At 39.6% G+C, this 25,431-nt stretch overlaps 1 protein-coding gene across 1 annotated transcript in view; it reads left to right on the top strand.

The window, feature by feature from the left end:
• LOC104994821 (chromosome unknown open reading frame, human C8orf34) overlaps window positions 1–25,431 on the top strand; it is a gene marked incomplete at its 3' end in the record, with an annotated part of 362,913 nt that overhangs the window by 314,442 nt on the left and 23,040 nt on the right. The window contains exon 13 of the mRNA XM_010848486.1: window positions 18,560–18,607. Coding sequence (XP_010846788.1) covers window positions 18,560–18,607 — 48 coding nt within the window. The remainder of the gene's footprint in view (window positions 1–18,559; window positions 18,608–25,431) is intronic.

Raw genomic sequence — 25,431 nt, 5'->3', positions numbered from 1 at the left:
TTTCTGCTTTATTGACTATGCCAAAGCCTTTGACTGTGTGGATCACAATAAACTGTGGAAAATTCTGAAAGAGATGGGAATACCAGACCGCCTGACCTGCCTCTTGAGAAACCTATATGCAGGTCAGGAAGCAACAATTAGAATTGGACATGGAACAACAGACTGGTTCCAAATAGGAAAAGGAGTACATCAAGGGTGTATATTGTCACCCTGCTTATTTAACTTCTATGCAGAGTACATCATGAGAAACACTGGGCTGGAAGAAGCACAAGCTGGAATCAAGATTGCCAGGAGAAATATCAATAACCTCAGATATGCAGATGACACCACCGTTATGGCAGAAATTGAAGAGGAACTAAAAAGCCTCTTGATGAAAGTGAAAGAGGACAGTGAAAAAGTTGGCTTAAAGCTCAACATTCAGAAAACCAAGATCATGGCATCCGGTCCCATCACTTCATGGGAAATAGATGGGGAAACAGTGGAAACAGTGTCAGACTTTATTTTTCTGGGCTCCAAAATCACTTCAGATGGTGACTGCAGCCATGAAATTAAAAGACGCTTACTCCTTGGAAGGAAAGTTATGACCAACCTAGATAGCATATTCAAAAGCAGAGACATTACTTTGCCAACAAAGGTCCGTCTAGTCAAGGCTATGGTTTTTCCAGTGGTCATGTATGGATATGAGAGTTGGACTGTGAAGAAAGCTGAGCGCCGAAGAATTGATGCTTTTGAACTGTGGTGTTGGAGAAGACTCTTGAGAGTCCCTTGGACTGTGAGAAGATCCAACCAGTCCATTCTGAAGGAGATCAGCCCTGGGTGTTCTTTGGCAGGAATGATGCTGAAGCTGAAACTCCAGTACTTTGGCCACCTTATGCGAAGAGTTGACTCATTGGAAAAGACTCTGATGCTGGGAGCAATTGGGGGCAGGAGGAGAAGGGGACGACAGAGGATGAGATGGCTGGATGGCATCGCTGACTCGATGGACGTCAGTTTGAGTGAACTCCGGGAGATGGTGATGGACAGGGAGGCCTGGTGTGGTGTGATTCATGGGGTCGCAAAGAGTCGGACATGACTGAGCGACTGAACTGGACTGAACTAAACTGATATGTTAACTGGAAGGATATTAAGGAATTCATCTAAACTGTTCATCTAAACAGCACTAGTTCAGGAATCTGCATACCACAACACTCCAAACATTCTGTCTATAAATAAATATCCTCATCAAAATCTTAAGTAACTCAAATGGTGTTGATGGATATGATTTTGAACAGAACTGCTTGTTTCTCTGAAAATATGGAGTCTTTACATATGGCTATGTCTTCCATATACTGATGAAAGAGAACTCTTATTTAGTTAAACACAGTTGACAGAGGCTTATTAGATGATTTACACACATAGGGTGATCAGATGCATACCAAGTATACGCTTCACAAATTGAAACAACTCCTCCACCATAACATAAAAATAGGCCTCTTATCAGTGCGCTTCCATTTCATAGTCAAAATGTGATTTTTAAAGGGGAAGTGAACTTGATGACATTTTTAGTCTTGCTGTGCAACAAGTAGCAACATTGTTCATTATTTATTATCTATTTTTGAAGTTTTCTTATAACCAAGGTCTTTTATTCTTTTTTTTTATTTTTTAACTTTACAATATTGTATTGGTTTTGCTATATATCAACATGAATCCACCAAGGTCTTTTAAAACACCTTTAAAAATGAAGATTAAGCCCTATGTCATCAATAGGAAAGTTCTGTAACTTCTGTATCTCTCCACAATGTCTACTGTTGAGCTGTGGAGGCAGTAGGGCAGGCTGCTCCTTACCAACTCACCTTCACAAATTTGCTAGGTTAAAAATAAAAACTTTGCCCACTTTGAATATTATGCTGAGTCTGTGCAGAGCTTTTCCAAAATTTAAATTTAGACCACACCAAATTTCATATCTGTTCTGAAAGTCAAGACAATGTACAGTGGGTAGAACATGGACTCTGAAGTTCTCGAGACCCAAGGTCACAACTTGCGTTAGGAGTTTTAGCTCTGAGATATGTGTGCTTAGTCACTCAGTCATGTCCGACTCTTTGTGACCCGATGGACTGTAGCCCAAGGTGTTTCTGAACATGGGATTTCCCAGGCAAGAATACTGGAATGGGTTGCCATTTCTTCCTCTCAACCCAGGGATCGAACGCTTGTCTCCTGCATTGCAGATGGATTTTTTACAAATGATCCATAAGGGAGGCCCCTCTGAGATATATACTGGGCAAGTAATACAGTCTCTCTGAACTTGATATTTTTACTCATAGAACCAACTGTATATACTTATGCAGGCAGGATGAACTGAGGTCATTTATATATCAAGTGCTAAAGTGGGTAGTTACTGAACTTGTTCCCGATTGTTGTGGGTTTTTGGGTTGAAGTAGTCAGTTCAGTCAGTCAGCAAGTATCTGTTGTTGTTCTGTCAAGTTGTGTCTGACTGCTTGTGACCCCATGGACTGCAGCATGCCAAGCCTCCCTGTCCCTCACCATCTCCTGGAGTTTGCCCAAGTTCATGTCCACTGAATAGGTGATGCCATCCAATCATCTCATCCTCTGTCACCCCCTTCTCTTCCTGCTCTCAATCTTTCCCAGCATCCGAGTCTTCTTCCAATGAGTTGGCTCTTCATGTAAGGTAGCCAAACTATTGGAGCTTGAGCTTGAGCTTCAGCATCAGTCCTTCCAATGAATATTCAGTGTTGATTTCCTTTAGGACTGATTGGTTTGATCTCCTTGCTGTCCAGCAAATATTTACAGGGTGCCTGCTAGATGCCGAGCCCTCTGATAGCACTGGGGACACCTCTGTGATGAGGCTCAGCCCTCATCCTTCAGGGGCTTTTTGTCTCTTTGCAGAGATCACAAAATGATGAGCTTAGCATATTGTGATGGCAGTAAGGAAAGTCACGAAGACAAGCATTTCATGTAAACGACAAAACTGACTCCTTTTTCCGCCCCCCGTGTGGATTGGTTTGGTTTTCTCCTTTTGGCTTGAGGATTTCTGATAACCCTAACCTTTGTGTTAGAGTAGCAGATTCCCAGGCTAGCCCAGAGTCAGGACAGTACCAAGAATGACTCTCTTACGAAGTTGAATTTAAACCACAACCCTTAGTCAGCAGTTGATGTTCCGGGGCTGTCATGTCGGAATATCCTCTCCTGAAACAAGTAATATATGAACGTATTTACGTTAGTTCTGTGAATTCAGGGAGTATAGCAGCATTGTTAAGAACTATTTATCTTTAATTGAGCTTTTCAAGTCTGCTAACTTTATGCCAAATTCAGGCAGGGAGAGTGATAAGGGATTGTGGTGGCTTGCTGTCTGTGTGGGAACCTGGAGGCCTTTCAGAACTGCGCTTCTTTTTACTCTAAACAGAGATCATGCAGAACATGCAAACTGTTGTTCAGTCACTAAGTCATGTCCAACTCTGTGACCCCATGGAGTGCAGCATGGCAGGCCTCCCTGTCCCTCACCATCTCCCGGCATTTGCCCAAGTTCATGTCCATTGAATCGGTGATGCAAATTGTGCTTAGGCTATTTTATTGTACTGTTCTTATAGTCTCATCTATTTAAGTACTAGATTATATTTGGTAGGTAGGCTTCATTAACAAATGGCCATGACTTTGCTCAAATGTGGAAAGTGGTTCTAAACTCAGTAAATCCTATAGAACCTCTACTTACTTTTCCTGTGACTATTCTCAGTAAGACTGGCAGAGCAGTCACTATTGTCATTCTGTATAGTAATGATAAAACCCAATTATTTTAGCTTTAACTATTTTCATTTCCAAGAAGAATGCCAGAGCTTTAGAATAAAGCATGATTTTAAAAATTCTATATAGACATATACATATACAATATAATATACATATAAAATTTACAAACCCAGGTCTCCCTCATTGCAGGCAGATTCTTTACCTGCTAAGCCACAGGGGAAGCCCATACATATACGATATTTAGTGTAAATAATCTATTGGGCTGGCCCTGGACTAGCAAACCCAAGAAGTTGAAAATAATCAGCCTAACTTAATGGACAGAAAACTGAGTTAGAAGTCCAGGTAGGTGCTTACAGCAACATCTGTCACAGTTTAAGCATTTAATTTGACTAAAGCAGTGGTTGATTTCATTTACTGTGTTCTAGAAAGAGCATAGGCTTCAAGAACATGGGATTTGAGGTTCAGCTCTATTTTTGAATTTTCTCAGTATGTTTCTTTATCTGTAAAATAGAGATAAGTGTTTCACAAGAATATTGTGAGGACTGAGTACAGAGATATATATGCTTGGTCTGTGTGTGTGTGTCTGATTCTTTGTGACCTCATGGACTGTAGCCCTCCAGGCTCTTCTGTCCATGGCATTTTCCAGGCCAGAATACTAGAGTGGGTTGCCATTTCCTACTCTAGGGAATCTTCCCACCCCAGGGATCAAACCTGGGTCTCCTACATTGCAGGCAGATTCTTTACCATTGAGGTACCAGGGAAGCCCCTTGTTTTAAGTCACTTGCCGTCAAAGCTCTTTCTTGTTTACAAAAGTGGCCAGCATGTGCTTCCACTGGCCTCCTTGGCTGAGGCACAGTCTGCTTGGTTGTTCATGGCAGTCAGCCCTGAGTAAGGTGTTCTGCCAGATGAGTGTTCAAAGAGTCCTCAAATATTCTAAGGCAAAACTCTGCATGGCAGGTGCCTGGATTAATTTGATTTGTGTCATCTCTGAGCTTCAAAGAGCATTCTACAGGAGTCAAGAGAACTGTAACCTAGAAGACTTGTGATCTTTAAAAATATAGAGGCTGCTTTTTCATGACTTGGTTTTACTATTAAATAAAGTGATACATTTAACTGACTGGCAGTGACTCTAAGATGAGTTACATTTAACTTCTAACCTGCAATATTGCCATGGTTTGGAGACGGGCTAAATATTTGGCTCTGAAGTTCATTGTCAAAGTGTATCCAGGATTTCAAGTGTTTATCTCAATGAACATTGAAAGTGTGTAAAATTAGGCTACACATGTTATAAGAATTATTTTTTCTCTTGACATTTCTGGCTTTTAGATTCCCAGACCTGGCAGGAAATCTTTTTGGCTCCACTGCTTCTGATCTAGCTGTTTTCACAAAATGCAAACACATGCAAAAACATTGTAATAAACCTCAGTGTTCAGTCGTGTTCAGTAAGACTTCAAAAGATGTTTGCTTTGAACTTGGTTCTAAAGATGGGCATACCTTCATGAGAATGGAAGGTATCTTCTTACCCTCTATGATGTGGTTTGGCTGTTTTCGAGGCCCCAGAGTTAGCTTTGTTCTGTAAGGCACATTAAATTCACTCTTTTGGACTAGGAATTAACAGAAATGTCTTCCTATAGAACATTTTGGAGCTCTCGGTCCCAAGGGGACAATGGTTTTATACCATAAAGGGAAAACTCTACTGCATCAAAGAGACTTAGGATAGCATCATGAACTCCACACTCTGTGCCTGGTCTTAGATTTAATGAAGCATCTATATTGCAGTTCTTAAGGTTGTTGAAGGTTGTTGGATGTTAGGTGATCCATATAAACTCTCCATCATTCTCTAGTTTACAAAAAATGTGAAACTAGGCTGACGGGATTTGGTACATATTGTAGTGAGCAGGGTATGGTTGTGATACCTTCAGTAAACAGATTTCTCCACATCTTTTCCTACTTTGTTTCTTCTCTAAGTTTTATCAAGATTTCTTGGTAGTAATCACACTACAAAACATTCTATCCATCCTAGAAAAACCTTTGTCGTGGCTGGCTTCTCAGACCACTATAGCTGGTGGGACTGAGGTCTCTTTTTGATGGGCAATTTCACTGAATCTCACTCCTTTCTTGTTATTCTTCTATCTTCAGTTTATTTTTGTCTGTCTCTGTTTTGAAGCCATTATCCAACTCAAAACAAATAGTCTATCTTTATTTATTTATTCATTAGTGGAATATAATTACTTTAGGGCTTCCCTGGTGGTTCAGTGGTAGAGAATCCGCCTGCCAATTCAGGAGATATGGGTCTGATCCCTGGGTCAGGAAGATCCCCTGGAGGAGGAAATGGCAACCCACTCCAGTATCCTTGCCTGGGAAATCCCACGGACAGAGGAACCTGGCAGGCTACAGCCCATGGGGTCACAAATAGTCAGACGCGACTTAGTGACTAAACAATAAAAAACAACAATTGCTTTACAATGTTGTGTTTCTAAAATATCTTTCTCTAGCTCATATTTGGGCTGTATTTTCTGTGGATCTTAAATAAATCTAAATGTGACCTTTCTCCCTATGTCTTGCTACAAGAATCTCCAATTCTGTCATTTCTGAAATGTTTGAAACTTTTCCACAATGTCTTTACCTTTCTGTGCTTCTAACCACATCTTCTACTACCTTTTGATTATTTAGCACCTTAAATTAAAAATCTGTGCTTTTTTAAAATAATGCTTCTCCATTCTATAAGTATTTGGGAATAATTTTTAGATGTCAAGCCCTGCGTTAAATGTTAGACACTGAAGAATTAGTGTGTTTACTGTCAGAGAGCCTCAGTGCCCTCATTGACCAGCCAAGTCTGTGCCCTTCTGCATGGGAAAAGCAGTTCTTTGGGTTAAGGAGACATGTCCAGCTGGAGCCTGACCACATGCTAAGTACCAGAATCCTGGAATCTGCTGCCCAAATTATTCTAAGCTCACTTCCTGGACCTTCATGGTCCCCTTTCCCCTAGTTCATCTTTCCCAAGAGTTCAGTTTTAAGAGTAGACAAGAGGTAGACGTTTTGGCGGGGTGTAAACAAGCTTGGGGATGCAAGCAGGGGTATCCACACAAGACTCATCAAGCCCCTTGTGGTTCAGCGGGGCAAGCAAGAGGAAAAGGGGAAAATGACATGAAGTTGGGGCCAGCACTGCCTTCCTGCTCTCCTTTTTATGCCAAGTTACAGTGCGGAACTGGAAGGAGTACAAGAATAAGGCATGGGGGCATCTTGGATCTTAGTTCCCTGACTGGGAATCAGACTGGTGCTTCTGGCATTGGAAGCACAGAGTCTTAACCGCTGGACCACTAGGAGAGATGACTCCAGGCCCAGGCGGGCAGTATAGCTTAGTTGTAGGTATCATGGGAAGACATGGCATGTGGGCAGGGGCAACTCAAACACATGGGTCAGGAAAGTCCTGCTGAAACAGTGGCACTGAACTGGGACTTGTTGAGAGTAGGATCTTCTTAGGTGGCCTCCATGTATGGATGTGAGAGCTGGGCTATAAAGAAAGCTGAGCGCCAAATAATTGATGCTTTTGAACTGTGGTGTTGGAGAAGACTCTTGAGAGTCCCTTGGACTGCAAGGAGATCCAACCAGTCCATCCTAAAGGAAATCAGTCCTGAATATTCATTGGACAGACTGATGCTGAAGCTGAAACTCCAATACTTTGGCCACCTGATGCGAAGAACTGACTCATTGGAAAAGACCCTGATGCTGGGAAAGATTGAAGACAGGAGGAGAAGGGGACGACAGAGGATGAAATGGTTGGATGGCATCACTGACTCGATGGACATGAGTTCGAGCAAGCTCCGAGAGTTGATGATGGATAGGGAAGCATGGTATGCTGCAGTCCATGGGGTTGCAAAGAGTTGGACATGACTGGGCAACTGAACTGAAGTGGCATCAGGAAGAGGTCATGAAAGAATGCACAGAGGGATGGCTGAAGAGGGAAGGCAGGACAGGAAGTAGGAGGGAAGGAAATAGTATGAAAAACAGAGAAACTGACTGGTGGGGGTGTGTAGAGGTTTTTCAATATGCTGGCAGTTTGGGGAGGGTCTTGAGTTGAAGAAGGACAGATGGTCAGGAGCAAAGTCCTGTTAAGGATGCTGGCTCACTCCTTTTTCTCATCAATTCATTTCTCTTGTGTTACTTGCTTCTTTCTCCTTCTGATGTTACAGGCTTTTTAAAGTCCTTTTTTATCTCACCATTGGGCTTCCCTGGTGGCTCAGAAGGTAAAGAACTTGCCCACAACACAGCTAAACCTAGGTTCAGTCCCTGGGTCAGGAAGATCCCCTGGAGAAGGGAATGGCAACCCACTCCAGTATTCTTGCCTGGAGAATCCTATGGACAGAGGAGCCTGGTGGGCTAAAGTACATGGGGTTGCAAAAATGGGGACATGACTGACCGACTAAGACTTTCACAGTTCATTTCACCATCAGTCAACCTTCATTTACCCTTGAACTTACTGCTGAAAATTTATTTATATTTGAAGTCATTCAAAAATTACCTGTCAATGAAAGTGCAAGATTCTTTTAAAGTGACTTTTGATGAGAATGAAAATAAGAATAGAGAAGTTAAAAAATAGCATCTGATTTCCCCATAGTCAGGTTCCCTTCCTGGCTATATTCTTTTTTATTAATATTTTTATTGTAGTGTAGTTGCTTTACAATATCGTGCTAGTTTCTACTGTACAGCAAAGTACATCAGCTATACAAATACATATATTCCCTCTTTTTAAATTTTTTTTGTATTCTCTTCCCATTTGGGTTGCCACAGAGCATTGAGTAGATTTCCCTGTGCTATACAGTAGATTCTCAGTAGTTATCTATTTTATACGTAGTATCAATAGTCTATATATGTCCAGCCCAGTTTCTCAATCCATTCTATCACATACCCCCCAGCTATATTCTTGAAGAATTAAACATATTCCTAGTTTTCCTACCTTACATAGTATATGGTTGGTTTTCTCTTTCTTTTACTAAAAACCTAATTGAGTGCTAATACTTATTATCCTGATTAATAATGGTGACAGTCCATGGTGTTATCACCATTTACAGATGAGGAAACTGAGGCCCAGGGAAATTTTTATGTAACTTTTCCAATGCCCATAGGCATAAGCAGCACAACTGATGTCTAAACATGTATTTGCTTGACTCCAAACACTACACCTTTGCCTGTTTAGGAGGTTACCACCTTTAGCCTCTTTCCAACAATACATAGACTCTAGGCCAAGTCTCAGGGACTTCTCTGGTGGTCCAGTGGTTAAGACTTCGTGCTTCCAATGCAGGAGGCATAGGTTCCATTCCTAGGGTCTGGGAACTAAGATCCTGCATGCTGTGTGACTCAGCCAAAAAAAAAAAACACCTGCCAAATCTCAGTCCAGTGACCAGCCCACATTAAACCCATATTGTGTGTGTGTGCGTTAGTTGCTCAGTCGTATCCCACTCTTTGTGACCCTATGGACTGTAGCTCACCAGGCTCCTCTGTCCATGGAATTCTCCAGGCAAGAATACTGGAATGGGTTGCCATTTCCTTCTCCAGGGAATCTTCTCAACCCAGGCATCGAACTTGGAGTGTTAAGCAAAAGAAATACTGTAGTACATTAAACACAAGTGGCGAGTTTGGACACACTTGTGAGAGTCGCCTTTCAAACTATCCTAGAAACAATAGGTAAACTTTCAGAGGTAATACTATGATACTTTGAGTCAGTTAAAGACCTCTTTTATCTTCCCCTCCAAGTCACTTCTCTGATTTATTTGGAAGTCATCGCTGTTTCTTGGACAGTTGATTCTGTTTCTACACATTTCCCCCAAGTGTGTCACAACTGTCCTAGTAACACTGCTGATGACATCAGTTGTCGAGTTTGTGACAGGCTAGATAATGTTAATCCATGCATTTGGTTTATTTGGTTTGGACCTTAATTCTGCAGATATGCTTTTTGGACTATGTAAGGAATCAGTTCCAAAAAAAAAACCCAAAACATTTAGCCCTTTTCTAATAAATGTGTTAACTTTCAAATGGACTTCTGCATTATACTACCTGCATTTATTTACAAGACATTTTTCCTACAATGAATTTTTCATTTTCCTTACAATGTTTAAGTTATTCTGTAGCCCTTTAATGTGTATTAAAATATTCAAAGGTGTCTGAACTGTGTGACTGATCTTTTTTTTTTTTATTGTTGAATGAAAAAAATCAGAGACATATGTTAAAAGAAACCAGCACAAGATTGTGTCCATGTAATTGTGTTCAAGATTGAGTCCATACAAACATATTTCTCTTGGTTATAGAAGTATGTTTCCCTCAGTGCCGAGTATTATTACTTATCGAAAATACTGATCATTTTTTTAAATTAAGGAAACATGAACTGAGAACAAGAGAGACCTAAAGTCTTGGTATTTCATGAGCCTTGGATATCAGTTTTCTTGCAGGCGCCCATCTGAGTCACAGTTCAGGAAGTTGGTCACCTTAGCCATTTAGGCATTTTGCAAAGACACAGGTTAATTTAATTTTAAAAGAACACATTGTATGTTTGGTTTAAATTATGAGACTGACATTCGTTTTTCACTGACCTCAGAGAATTTATACAGGTACTTTACAGATTCCCGAGTGACATCTATTGATTTTTTTAAAAGCTTAATGGAACAGAATTTAAAGGCTTAATTATTTCAAATGGTAAAAATCAAAATTGCCAACTGATTTTTATGAGGTCACTGTTATAATTAGATTAGCTTAAGATTGAATCAGAATGATAAGAGTGTCCTTTAACTGCTTTTCTAGATATATTACCAATAATTACCTCTTTACATAGAACAAAAGATTTAGCTTAAATGGGGAATTGGGTATGTCACCATGTAGGTAAAGCCAGCAATAAATAGAACTTTATAACATTTCACCCTGATTTTTTAAGAGTTTTGGCTGGACCTTACAGTTATGCCTGTAACAATATAGTTTAATATTAGAAATGGCTGTTTGTTTTAAAATATCTTTTCATTACAAAACACCAATAAAGAAAATCACTCAAATATATGGCTTAATTACTTTTATAATGAGAATATTCCTCAAATCAAGAAATGACGCTTTGCCGGACAACTAGGGTGTCCTTTCAGTATACCCTCTCCCAATCTCAACTCCCGCCTCTCCCCACAAATAAAAACTATTCTAACTTTTATAATAATCAACTTGTGCTTTAAAAGTAGCTTTATCACCTAAATGTGCATCATGCTCTGCGCTCAGTTGTGTCCAGCTCTTTTCGACCCCATGGACTGTAACCCGTCAGGCTCCTCTGTCCGTGGGATTTCCCAGGCAAGAATATTGGAGTGAGTTGCCGTTTCCTACTCCAGGGGATCTTCCTGACCCATGGGTCAAACCCGTGTCTTTTACATCTCCTGCATTGACAGGTGGATTCGTTACCACTGCGCCATCTGGGAAGCCCTAAACATGCATTCTCTGACACTATTGTTAACCTTTTGTGTGCTTAGTCCCTCAGTTGTGTCTGACTCTTTGTGACCCACCGCACTGTAGCCCACCGGGCTCCTTTGTCCATGGGGATTCTCAGGCAAGAATACTGGAGTGGGTTGCCATGCCCTCTTCCAGGGGATCTTCCCAACCCAGGAATGAAACCCAGGTCTCCCTCATTGCAGGCAACTTCTTTACCATCTGATACACTGGGGAAGCCCCTATTGCTAACCTCGCCAACTTTCAAAAGTCAGACATGTCTTTTGTCTCTCTCTTTTATTTAATTCATTGGAATATAGTTGCTTTACAGTTTTGTGTTATTTCATGCTGTGTGGCCAAGTGAATAAGTCATACATAAACATATATCCGCTCTTTTGGATTTCCTTCCCATTTAAGCACTGAGTAGAGTTTTCTGTGCTGTACAGTAGGTTCTCATTAGTTACCTGTTTTCTACATGCTATTATATATATATGTCAATCCCAATCTCCCAGTTCATCCCACCTTCCCTTTCCCTGCTTAAGTCTTTTTTAAACTTTATATTACCCTTCCATTTTTTACATTTTCTTACAATTTATCTGTTAAAGAACCCTAGCCACTTGACCTGTCAGATTTTCTTCAGTCTGAATTTTGCTAACTTCATATTCTTGGTGCAATTCAATGGGCTCTTCAGTTCTCTGTATTTTCCTGTATTTATCCAGAAACTGACTAAAGCTCCTCTTTAGCATGGCTAGAGGAGACACATGATATCTAGTTGTTGTTTTTTTTTTTTAATGTTATCATCTTAGCAGCCATAGATGCTTGATACCAATATCTGTTTATTCATTGATAGCTGAAAAGTGATGATATTTTAATTTCATCACTTCCTTTTGTATTTATTTGTTGGAATGCTTTGCTAAGAGACCCTTTCTCTCAAGTTACTGTGTAATTGGCCAGGAATACAGTTCTCCTAAGAAAGGCCAGGATACATGCTTGATTTCTCTCCTTTACGTGCTAGTTTTCAAGATGATGAAGATAAATAATTCTTTCTTTAAGCTTCCTTGCATTTGTTTGTCATTCCATACTACCCCTGGTAGTCTCTGATAGCTGGCTTGCTGTTGGGTAGCACAAGGTATTCCAAGCTAATATTATATGTATCCTGCCCCAAATATGGGATCAACCTTTTTTTTTTTTTGAAAAGTCCTAGTTTCTTTTAGTGAGAACTGATGTTTCAGACCACAATCTGGATACCAGGGATACTCATTGCTCCTGAGTTACTATTTCCAGTGTCTTTTAAAAAAAAATTTATTTATTTATTTATTTATTTTTGGCTGGGCTGAGTCTTCATGCTTCATGCAGGCTTTCTCTAGTTGCTGCACACAGGGGCTACTCTCAAGTTGCGGTACTCTGGCTTCTCATGGCACCGACTTCTCGTTGCAGAGCACAGGCTCTGGGGCACTCAGGCTTCAGTAGTTGTGGCACATGGGCTCAATAGTTGCAGCCCGGGCTCTAGAGCATGGGCCCAGTAGTTGGGGTGCACGGGCTTAGTTGCTCCATGGCATGTGGGATCGTCTCAGACCGGGGAACAAACCTATGTCTCCTGTATTGGCAGGCAGATTCTTTACCACTGAGCCACCAGGGCGGCCCTGTTTCCAGTGCCTTTGAGTGGACAGTTACTTCACACTGACACTTTGAATTTAAAGTAGAGAGTGCTAAGACTTAAACTCTTTTTGTATTATAGCTTTAGCTCCTTTTTTCCATACCAACAATTCTAAGATAAAGGTGATATTGGAATTTAAAATATTCCATAATAACTCATTTGTTTTATTCCATGTTATATACAGAAGTCTCAAGATAAAAATATCAGCCTATCTACCAATATAAAATACTGAAAAAAATGCATTTACCTTTTCTATTCTCTCCCCAATTTTTTAATAGTTGTACAAAATCCACACTGTCAAGAGTATATAGCCAATGCGTAATATATTCTCTGCTTTTCAGCTGTCTTGTGGTCTTAGGACAGGTAACTATAGTTAATGCTCACCATCTGTTCTTAGATCTAGGCATTTTGGTTTTCTGAAGTTCACTCTCCATTGGATTACTGGGCTCACATTTTCTTTCCTTCAGTATCTTAAACATATTACTTCATTTTTCTACTGTTATAAATCACTGCTGTTAAAGTCTAATGATAATCTAAGTTTTCCCCTTGTAAATCATGCAATATGTTTTTTTAGATGTCCAAAGGACTTTATTTTTCTTTAAAATACAATGAATTTCCTAGAGTATATCAGTCTGGCTCACTGTTGCCAGGTATGCAGTGTCATTTTCAGAGAAAGAGGGTCTGTGCTGATGCTATATTTGTTCATGAGATTGTAAGCAAAGTTTCAGAAAAAATATTTTTCAACAATATGAAAAGACATTGGGGTCAATTAGAAAGAACATATGTTCATATATTTCAGTCTGAAAGCGCAAGTTAGCTATTAATTTATTGACTACATCAGTGATATAAAAGACTTCAGAACTTGCCCAGAATTTTTGATTTTCTAAATTGTGGCACCCAATTTTTTACAAATTGGACCTGGATCACTGCCTATTGTCTTGGACACCAGTAGTAGTTTCCATCTGTCAAATTTGCTGATGTTTGGAAAGTTGAACTTCAATCTTTTTATCATCTATCACAAATTTAGTAACCCTGTATAATGCACTTTAGAAAACCCAACAGGTAATTCCCTGGCAGTCCAGTGGTTAGCACATGGTGCTTCCACTGCAGGGGCCCAGGTTCCATCCCTTGTTGGCATGGCCAAAGACATACAAATAACACACACACACATACAGACTCTCCATATAACCATTTTATTAGCAGCTATATTACAGCAAAGTATAGTATAAAATTAGGAAATGACATGATATTAATATCTGTCTGTCTCAAAATGCATGGTGTATTGGTAATTTTCGTTGTAATACTTGTGGCTTTAGGTATTTGCTGCATTGGATCTGGGCCCTTGTACAGAATTTGCCTTCTGCCTGGTATGAGTCCTCTTCCTTATTCAGTTCCTTCATCTGACTAATCGACTAAGTCTTTAGGACTAAGCTTAAAAATAACTTGCTCAGTTTTAATCTTTCTCCTTTGACTCCTTCATCCTATGTATCAAGTGGTTATAAGAGTTCCCAGCACAGAGATGTTCTCAAAATATGCTTGTTTAATAAATGTTTAAAAAATGTTTAATAAAAGACGAGATGCCTTTTCCTCCTGTTTTTTTCCTATAGCACCTTGGGCTTACCTGTGTCAAATAACTTTTGCTCTATCTTCTAATAACTTGTAGATCTGTTTTCTCAAGGTGAACTTTCTATGGTAGGGATTAGTTCTTTTTCACCTCTTTGTCCCCAAGCCTGGTAAATTGTGTGGCACGGAATAGGTGCTTAATAAACACTTTTGAAACAAAAGAGTAAAGTGTCATGGGTCCCTTAGGTTTAGAAATGTCTTGGCCATTTATATGGAGCTCCCATTCTTCTATGGGTTATAAGTACCCCAGGTACTTCTTAAGAGAGTCTCCTCTGTATCAAAATTATTTTTTAGTTTCATTTGAAAAAAACGTGGGAAGAAAGAACATTCTGGTGGAAGTAGGGTTCTCTTGGAACTTTGTGTGAAGGAAATGAATACCAGAGGTATTAGACATAAAATGTGTGAGAATAAATGTGCCCTACATGCAAGTGCAAGTCTGTACATATTTTGTTTAAAGATTAGTAAGAGAGGAACAGGAAATACTTACTGATAGAAACAAGAGCAGCCTTGTACGCTGGAAAATGGTGATAGATTTGGGAGAGTGTGAGTCTAATCCTAGCTCTGTCTCTAGAATATTCCATCTCACTAAGAATGCTTTCTTAATTGGAAAAAAAACTAGGAGAGTGACGAGAGCCTTCCATCTCTTAATAGCCATGATCCCGTGTCATAAGTTAAGCAATAATCATATCAGCCTCTTTTTCTTCCTTTCGCTGAGTTTATAACAATATTTTGTAATTCACATTCAAAGCATTTTTATCTCAACTGTTGGTTATATTAAGATTCATGATAACTGAAACCACATTTCAGGAAATACCTTTTCTTCCTTTTTTTTTTGTTTTCAGGCACAGTTTCCATGTATTCTGCCCTTTCCTTCCTTCACACGCCCCGGTCTGCCTCCCTTCTGTCCCCTTTATTCTCTTTGTTTTTTCAAGGGAAATTGCATTTAGGTACTTTTGATTCATTTCCAGGTGATTAATATCATATTATGTTCGTAGAATGACTTGATATCTAAAATGCCAATTCGTTAAAACTGAGAAAAAGATGACCGAAGTTGAGAGCCTTATGCTTTGGAAGTGGGTTTATTTCATTCGCACCACCAGTAGGGTAAGGAAGAAAGTCAGCATGGCAGCAGCGCTATGTTGGAAATGGGGAACTGAGGACAGAGTTGTCGAATCAAGCCTCTTAACCAGTGCCATCTCCTCTGACCCCAAGACTTAGAGATTCTTATGTCTTATTCTCTATTTGGTTCACCTGGCTCTGTGCTATGTTTATCATCCTCTCAAAAGACCCATTCCCTCTGTTTTCCTCCTGAAATTTTTCACTTCATGCTCCTCATTCATCAGGGCTACCCATGTCAGTGATCTGAGAGGTGGTTACAGCCAGACTCCAATCTGTGTGGCCTTTGAAACAAATCGTGTTGTGTGGGTTGCTCCCTTTTCTCTAGTGTAGATATTCAAAAGGACCTGGCACCTTGGGAAAAAGAAACCCTATCAAGAAGCCCTGGAGGATACACAGTGCTTTTGTTACATCTGGTCATCAAGAAAGCCCTCAGTCATCACCAGGTCTAGCCCTGATTCTGCAAGTTTCCAGACAATTGGGGAAAACAACCACGTTGCAGATCCAAGGAAAACAAATCGCTCTTTTCAGTGAGCACCTAGGGACTGCTCTCCAGCATCTCACTGTTAGGCCTTAGCTGTTGGCCCTTCCAAAAGGCAGGTCTCTATCTAATTCCAAACCATTTGCCATCTCATCCTCTCATCCCTGGGCTTCCCAGGTGGCTCTAGTGATAAAGAACCTGCCTCCCAAGGCAAGAAACAGAAAAGACTTGGGTTTGATCCCTGGGTCAGGAAGATCCCCTGGAGGTGGGCATGGCAACGCACTGTGTTCACACACAGTGTGAACACACAGTGTTCTTGCCTGGAGAATCCTCTGGGCAGAGGAACCTGGAGGGTTACAGCCCATAGGGTTGCAAAGAGTTGGACATGACTGAAGTGACTTAGCACACACACATGCCTCTCACCCCAACAGCACAGGCAAAGAGGAAAGGAGTATTGGCAGAAATGCACTGGTTCTGTCAGGAGGAAGAGCCAAACTGGAAGAACCCACAGCATTCTTTCTAGACCAGTTGTCCAAATGAGGGGAGATAGTATACTTAATTCAACTGTAAAAAGCAGTTTATCTGAAGTAAGTTCCAGCCCTGTCTGCCTGCTTTGATTAAGTTTCTCACAGTTTGGGAGATTTATTTGGATTTGGTTTTTCCTAACAGTTTATGCTTTAGTTTAAATAAATATAAGTATCCTATCTCTTTCATTATCTTATCCATTAAAAAATCCCACAAACTTGGAAGCATTTGAAAACATTTAAACTACAGCATATTAATTTTTTGCTAGTGAAAACCATAATTTGTGAAAAAATATGACCCCATCTGTGATTTCTAAAGAATCCCAGGACTTTATTCCTAGATTAATTTTTGTTATGAGAAAAAAAAAATTTTTTTTAACCCTCTGAAAATGCTGTGGAGTATGTGAAATTGTGAAAGTGTTAGTTGCTCAGTCATGTCCGACTCTCTGCGATCCCATACCCTGTATCTCATTAGGCTCCTCTGTCCATGGGGATTCTCCAGGCAAGGATACTGGAGTGGGTAGCAATTCCCTTCTCCAGGGGATCTTCCCAACCCAGGGTTGAAGCTGGGTCTCATATCACCATTAAAAAAAAAAAAAAAAACTAAAGTGAATTTAATTTTTCCTTTTAGAATTTTCATTTCAGCAAGGTATAAGAGTGTCAGGGTTGACTCCAGACCCAGCAATGCCTTTTTTGGCTCCTGGCCTTTAAGCATTGCTGTCTGCAGCCCTGTCTTCAATTTCTTTATGGATCCAATTGGCCTGAGAATGCCTTACCCTCAAGTTGTAGTAAAAACATCAATCAAATAAGATCATGCATACGAGAGCCTTGAAAAGTTAAAAAGGAGGGTCTTTGAAAAGTTATAGAAACAAATGTAAGCTTTATTCATATTTATTTACTTATCTTTTAAACACACATGGTGTCCTAGAATTTATCATTTCATGGTATCTCAGAATTTATTTCCAAATGTTTCTGGCCATGAAGTATAAAAGTATATCTTTTTCTAAACTGAATCACTTTGCTGTACATCTGAAATGAACACAATATTGTAAATCAACTATACTTCCATATAGTTATGTATATAGGTGTATATATGCGTGTGTATATATGTATAACTTTTATATGACTTGTTACATATATATTTATATAATGTTAGGTCTTCACACAGATTTATTGAATACAGAATTAGTGAGTTTTTTATTAGCCTAGTTTTAAGTACATATTTATAAAGTTAATAACAGAAATTTGGATGCTAGTCATTTAACATTCAGTTCTAAGTTGTCCTTCGTGGCTCGGATGGTAAGGAATTTTCCTGCAATGCGGGACACCTGGGTTTGACCCCCGGGTCAGGAAGATCTCTTGGAGAAGGGAATGGCTACCTACTCCAGTATTCTTGCCTGGAGAATCCCATGGACAGAGGAGTCTGGCGGGCTACAGTCCATGGGGTCAAAGAGTTGGACATGACTGAGCGACTAATGCCTAAGGTGTAGTTATTATAGCTCTACTAGGTGGTATTTCTTTATATAACCTAAAATCTACCTGAAAGATATATTGTTGCCTTGAAAAAATTATTTCCTTCTGAGTAAGAATTTGTCAAACAGTTGACCCCACAAGTATCAACTGAGGTGGGGCTTCCCTGGTGACTCAGTGGCGAAGAATCCGCCTGCCAATGCAGGAGATGTGGGTTTGATTCCTGGATTGGGAAGATTGCCTTGAGAAGGAAATTGCAACTACTCTTATATTTTTGCCTGGGAAATCCCATCAACAGAGGAGTCTGGTGGGCTACAATCCATGAGGTTGCGGAACAGTCAGACATGACTTAGCAACTAAACAACAACAACCAAAAGAAGTGGTGGGGGAATAGTATAGATTTAGTGTTGCTCCCAGATTCTACTACTTTTCATGACTCTTCTTTTATTCTTTCTCCTTCTCCTGACTTTTTCAAACTCTCTTCCTCTCTGCCTCTAGGGAGAAGCAGTCAGTGGAGGACAGTCATTGAAAAACTACATGGAAGAAGTGAGTTTTCAGGTGGTCTTGTACATGGTCTGAATTAAGTCTATCATATGGAGTGAGGCACCCACTTGGGCTTTCTCCATCTGCCTATAGGGTTTCCAGTCTATACCCATTCACTGGTCATCCCTACAAAAAAAAAAGACAGTATATAGTAGGTTATCAAAATGGTGTTATGTTCCTCTCTGGTGAGGAGATCCTATATTTAATTCATCTTGAAAATGAATGTAAAATGGTATAAACCTAAGGCTATTGTGTATTTTCATTAGCAAGCATTTGTTGATATCCTAATAAATGAGAAACACATGTTTTATATTGGCTGTGCACAACAAAATAAGACGCGATCATTGCTCTTACAGAGAGAATAAGCTGTACCAAACTGGCATTCATTCATGTGATAAATGTTCATCAAGGATGTTATCCCTACAAGTCATTAAGCAAAGTGCTATCTTGACAATAAAAATGTCTGGCAGATTTTTGTTGCAAAGGCATTGAGACTCCTGGTTTTATTTTGGAGATAGCCAAGGATTCTCTGTGTCTCGGGATGTGTTTTTGCTCTGTCTGCAAACTGCATTTGAGAACTCTCAGATAAGCCAGTGGACAGACTCCATAAAACTTGGTCTGAAGCCAAACCATAATGGTCACTAAATTAGCCTTCTGAATCTTTTGCAGGTGAAGGAGTCTGGGAAACCATTTGGCAATGAAGTCATAGAAGTAGCAAATATTTGGTTTGAATATTGCTTCTCAGTGAGACAGAAACTGTTTCTCTAAATATTTTATTCTTACATGCATGAATCCATTCAAAGACCATTTTGAGTGGCCTGCTCAGTGTAGTAGGTACTTCATATGTTTATTCAGAACAGTGTACCCATACTTAAAGTCATTCTTGCTTCCAGATATCACTCAAAGAGGACAGTTCGAGTACATGGCACCCCCTTTAAGTTTTTAACATCTCTGGTTTGCATGCTTGTGTGGAGGTGGTTGAAATTTTACCAAAGGCACATGGAGAAAGGGTAGCAAAAGGAAAGCAAGGGAATAACTAGGTAGATGTTCTGAACTCAGGTTAGAAATCAAAATATATGGGGGAAAAAAATTTGAAGGGTTGGTGCATCAACTTTAAATTTCAATTTAATGTACTTGATGTTGAAATCTAGATAAATACGTTAAAGCAATTAATGTTTCCCAAGAAGATAGAGATACTATTTTCAGTATGTACACTTAGAACCTCCCTTTAGGATTCCATGGTTGCTCAAGCCCTTGGTCAGCATTCCCCACCAGGGACTAAGGGTAGTAGGTCACCTCCACAAAAAGGGTGCCTAATACCTTTTAAATGTGTCCTGTATGGATCTAGTACTGTAGAGAAAGGAGACCATTGAGATGCCAGTACAGGAAAAGGGCTGCATATGTGATAGAACTTTTAAAAAGAGACAGTTTAATTTTATGGTTCTTATCCAAGGAAAAGATCCTTATTTTCTCATTATACACGTGCAATCTAAATGTGCATGTTATATGCAATTGTGTAAATACTTTATGGGACAAGGGCTTCCCAAGCAGCTTGAAGGTGAAAAAGTGAAGTCTCTCAGTCGTGTCCAACTCTTTGCGACCCCATGGACTATAGCCTATCAGGCTCCTCCGTCCATGGGATTTTCCAGGCAAGAGTGCTGGAATGGATTGCCATTTCCTTCTCCAGGGGATCTTCCTGACCAGGAATCGAACCCAGGTCTCCTGCATTGCAGGCAGATGCTTTACCGTCTGAGCCAGTAGGGAGGCCCCATGGCTCAGTGATTTAAAAAAAAAAAAAAAATCCACCTGCCAATGCAGGAAACACAGGCAACTCAGGTTCGATCCCTGGGTCGGGAAGATCCCCTGGAGAAGGGAATGGCAACCCACTCCAGTATTCTTGCCTAGAGAATTCCATGAACAGAGGAGCCTGGCAGGGTATAGTCCATGGGGTCACAGAGTCGGACACAACTAAGCAACCAACACACATCGGAAGCACTAGCAGGGCATTGCTCCTCAGTGAGTTCCTCTGACCAGTGACACTGGATCCCCTGGGGGCTTGCAAGAAATGCCAAATCTCAGCACTCACACCAGATCCAAAGAATCAAAATTTACATTTCTACCAGGAATTCTGTGTGATTCATAAATACCCTACAGTTTGACAAGCTGACGTGTTCTTTCCGATGCTATTCCTAGTAACTGCATACATCATAGAAAATCCCCAATTTTGTATAACATAGGTTAAGGAGAAATTCTTATTAATAAATTTATTTATTTATTTACTGTTTATTCATTTACTTTCAAGAATAGTATTTTTTGGTTGATTAGGGTATATAATCTCTCTAGCTTCTGAGATTCATTGCTCACTTTCAGTTTGAATTTAGGACTGTGTGTGAGCTACCCAAGGTAAGCCTTACCTTTCTAGGGGGTCAGTATCACATAGTACTTTTGATCTAATATTGGTTGATATTTAGATTTTAGCTCTTTTTAAAACCAGTAAACAATCATCCTTTACATAAAAACTAAGTATGACCTTAATGAATGAACTATTTATTGATAGTTTCTTTTTTTGCAGATGTTAATCATTCCATTTGGTCTGTAGAAAATATATATTTAAATTCTTCTTCCTTGCCAGTGCAAAAATGTTGAGAATGTGAGGCATAAAATGATAGTTTTTGTTTCTTCTCACTTACACTCTTATTTTGCTTTTGCCCTCCTTCTTGTTAGTAGAATCAGCAAACAGTGAGGAGCAGTATTTATAAATGTTAGAAGCATTGAAGTTAAAAGTGATCTAGCAAGCATTTGCTTTTATTTAGTACACACTAAAACTCAAATAAACCATAGAGTTTACATTTTTATTATATTTAACATTTCTTGCTAAAGTTTGAACAGCTCTTTGCACATCAAAGTCCCCCTTTTTTTTTGTATTTTGTAAATTTAGTCTTATAATTAGATAGAATCATAACCACATGATGTTAGGCAATTCTGTTCAGACCTAAGTCAAAATTAAGGAGACAATATGGTCTCCTCTAAAGGGAAAGCTAAAATGAAATGTCTATATTTTCTATATTTTTAATGTATTATTTATTTTTTCAGATAGGATTTGTATTCTTGGAAAAATGAAAAGAAGATATTTTATAATAGTTTACTTCTCTTGATCCTCAAAATGGTTCTAACAGTTTAAAAAGAAATTATGTGTTCTTTACATGTAAGGTACTTAATAACTCAGGGTAGGAATAAAATTTTCACTTTGCAAAAGTCTTAGCTGTTACAATTATAATGTTAACATTCACTCAAAAAAATATATGTATATATAATTGAAAACAACTTAAAACCAAATACTTGCAAAGCTTGCCATACCTTTTGTAGAGAAGCTAAACCATTTAAAATATCGCATTTCCAAGAGGAGTAATTGGAAAGTGGCATACAATATGGGTTTCCCTGGTGGCTCAACAGTAAAGAATCCGCCTGCCAATGCAGGAGACACGGATTCAGTCCCTGGGTCAGAAAGATCCCCTGGAGAAAGAAATGGCAACCTACTCCAGTACTGTTGCCTGGAGAACTCCACGGACAAAGGAGCCTGGTGGGCTACAGGTCCATGGTGTTACAAAGAGTTGGACATTACTTAGTGACTAAACAACACCAACAAGCATAGTATACTGCTTAAAAGTCTCCTAATTATTAGAGAAATGTATTCATTTGCATATGTATTCATCAGATGAATATTGTCAGTTTAAATGATTGAGTATCTGTAACGAGCTCAAGACTGAAGTTAATGATTTTTTAAACTTGTTCAAGAGCAGCTTCCCTGATGGCTCTATGGGAATCCATCCACTTCCAATGCAGGAGCCACAGGAGACTTGGGTTCAATCCCTGGGTTAGAAAGATCCCCCAAAGGAGGAAATAGCAACCCACTTCACTATTCTTGCCTGGAAAATCCCATGGACAGAGATATTTAGTGGCCTACAGTCCACGGGGTCTCAAAGAGTTGAACAAGACTGAAGTGACTGAGCATGCACGCACACCAGAGCAGTTTCAAGTGGTTCCTCATAACTTCAGGAAGTTAGCTGAAGGCCGGAGACAGCACACAGAGGAGGGGAGACTAACTCAAGGTGTCGAGACGCAGCGTCACAGTCTCCGAGGGTGTCAGACAGGAAAAGAAGCACCGTGAGCAGACAGGTCTTTTCACATCTCTTGAGGTTGATTTTGTCAGCTGTACCATCTAAACTGGAAAGAGGGTTGATTCTTTGCAGCCAAATAATTTAGAGTTGCTTTTCATGCCGATTTGGCGTCTTTTCTTCCTGTGGTATATTCTGTGATCATTACTGAAGTTCCAACTATACTTTTGAAGGAGTGTGCCTGACATTATTCTCCTATAATAATAAGAGGTCTTTGCTTTTTATCATGCACAAGGATTTACTTTTTAAAAATGGAAATAACTAGAACGCAGCATCATAATTTTATTTCTCATTTCTAGAAAAATAGAAAACAAAGCTTTTCTTCAGGGAAACCCTGTTTTGTCATTGATATTTAGTAAGAATCAATACATGTTAAGGATAGTAATTTTTAAAAAGTTATGACAATGATGGCTTTCATAGAGATATAAAATGAATATGTCAAAATTTATTTAACTCACTAATGAATGAGGAAACCAATAAGATGTTACAGCCAGTTCTAAGGAGAATTCAAATCCTCACATGTGTAGTCTAATAAAGAATGTTCAAATGAAGTTATAAATAGATGTAAAAAATACTAATCAAGTGCATTCAGGTAGATGCAATTTGCTTTTATACAGACAAGAATTATTTGCACTACTATACATTTCTATAAATTGCAGTTATAACATAGCTCAAAGTCAATGAAAGAGTGCCTTCATAAAATCAGACAAATGAAAGGGCTTGCCAGAAAAATGACTTGTTTTTCATTGACTCTACCCAATCATCTTTTGTTACTTTCAAAGTTTTTACAATGTCATCCTATAATTTCCTTGAATAGAAAAACCACAAAAAGGAGTGAGTTAAGAAATAAGATGGAGGTGTCACGAAAATCATCAGTAATCAATAAGAAACATAGAAAAAAGTATTTTTTGAGCCAAACTGAGGACTGGCCCAGAAGCCTACATCCCAGATGACTCTGAGAAACTGTTCAGGAGATGCAGGATTTTCAGCACAGTTTTGTATCTTGTCAGAACAAAGAACATCAAACAAGTCAGGGCTACATTTCAAGGTTTCAAAAAAAAGAAGAGTCCAGCAAGTACACAGCAAGTCAGTGTGGCCTTGGCACCTGGGAAGGGAGTCTTATCACTGAAGGAGGCCCAGCATTGGTGTCCCAGAAAGAGAGGCATTTAATCTTTATTTTTAACATGGACATTCTTCATTCTTTGGTCAATGTGTCCTTTTCTCTAATAATTAAAGCAGACGTGCAATGTATGTTTGATAGGCCACAAACAGGCTATTTTAGTTAGGATCAGATTCAGGTTAACTCATGCATAAGCCAGAAGACTTCCCTATAGCTCAATATGTGAACATTTCTTTTATCAGATCAGATCAGATCAGTTGCTCAGTCGTGTCCGACTCTTTGCAACCCCATGAATCGCAGCACGCCAGGCCTCCCTGTCCATCACCAACTCCTGGAGTTCACTGAGACTCACGTCCATCGAGTCAGGGATGCCATCCAGCCATCTCATCCTTTGTTGTCCCCTTCTCCTCCTGCCCCAAATCCCTCCCAGCATCAGAGTCTTTTCCAATGAGTCAACTCTTCGCATGAGGTGGCCAAAGTAATGGAGTTTCAGCTTTAGCATCATTCCTTCCAAAGAAAACCCAGGGCTGATCTCTTCAGAATGGACTGGTTGGATCTCCTTGCAGTCCAAGGCACTCTCAAGAGTCTTCTCCAACACCACAGTTCAAAAGCATCAATTCTTTGGCGCTCAGCCTTCTTCACAGTCCAACTCCTCACGTCCATACATGACCGCTGGAAAAACCATAGCCTTGACTAGATGAACCTTTGTTGGCAAAGTAATGTCTCTGTTTTTGAACATGCTATCTAGGTTGGTCATAACTTTCCTTCCAAGGAGTAAGCGTCTTTTAATTTCATGGCTGCAGTCACCATCTGCAGTGATTTTGGAGCCCAGAAAAATAAAGTCTGACACTGTTTCCACTGTTTCCCCATCCATTTCCCATGAAGTGATGGGACCGGATGCCATGATCTTCGTTTTCTGAATGTTGAGCTTTAAGCCAACTTTTTCACTGTCCTCTTTCACTTTCATCAAGAGGCTTTTTAGTTCCTCTTCACTTTCTGCCATAAGGGTGGTGTCATCTGCATATGTGAGGTTATTGATATTTCTCCCAGAAATCTTGATTCCAGTTTGTGTTTCTTCCAGTCCAGCGTTTCTCATGATGTACTCTGCATATAAGTTAAATAAACAGGGTGACAATATACAGCCTTGACTTACTCCTTTTCGTATTTGGAACCAGTCTGTTGTTCCATGTCCAGTTCTAACTGTTGCTTCCTGACCTGCATACAAATTTCTCAAGAGGTAGATCAGGTGGTCTGGTATTCCCATCTCTTTCAGAATTTTCCACAGTTTATTGTGATCCACACAGTCAAAGGCTTTGGCATAGTCAATAAAGCAGAAATAGATGCTTTTCTGAAACTCTCTTGCTTTTTCCATGATCCAGCAGATGTTGGCAATTTGATCTCTGGTTCCTCTGCCTTTTCTAAAACCAGCTTGAACATCAGGAAGTTCACGGTTCACATATTGCTGAAGCCTGGCTTGGAGAATTTTGAGCATTACTTTACTAGCATGTGAGATGACTGCAATTGTGCGGTAG

This window comes from Bison bison, unplaced genomic scaffold (genome assembly GCF_000754665.1).
Source record: "Bison bison bison isolate TAMUID 2011002044 unplaced genomic scaffold, Bison_UMD1.0 scf7180017864267, whole genome shotgun sequence".
NCBI lineage: Eukaryota > Metazoa > Chordata > Mammalia > Artiodactyla > Bovidae > Bison > Bison bison.
Note: the sequence above shows the minus strand (reverse complement) of the source record. Positions and strands in the feature narration are given on the sequence as shown.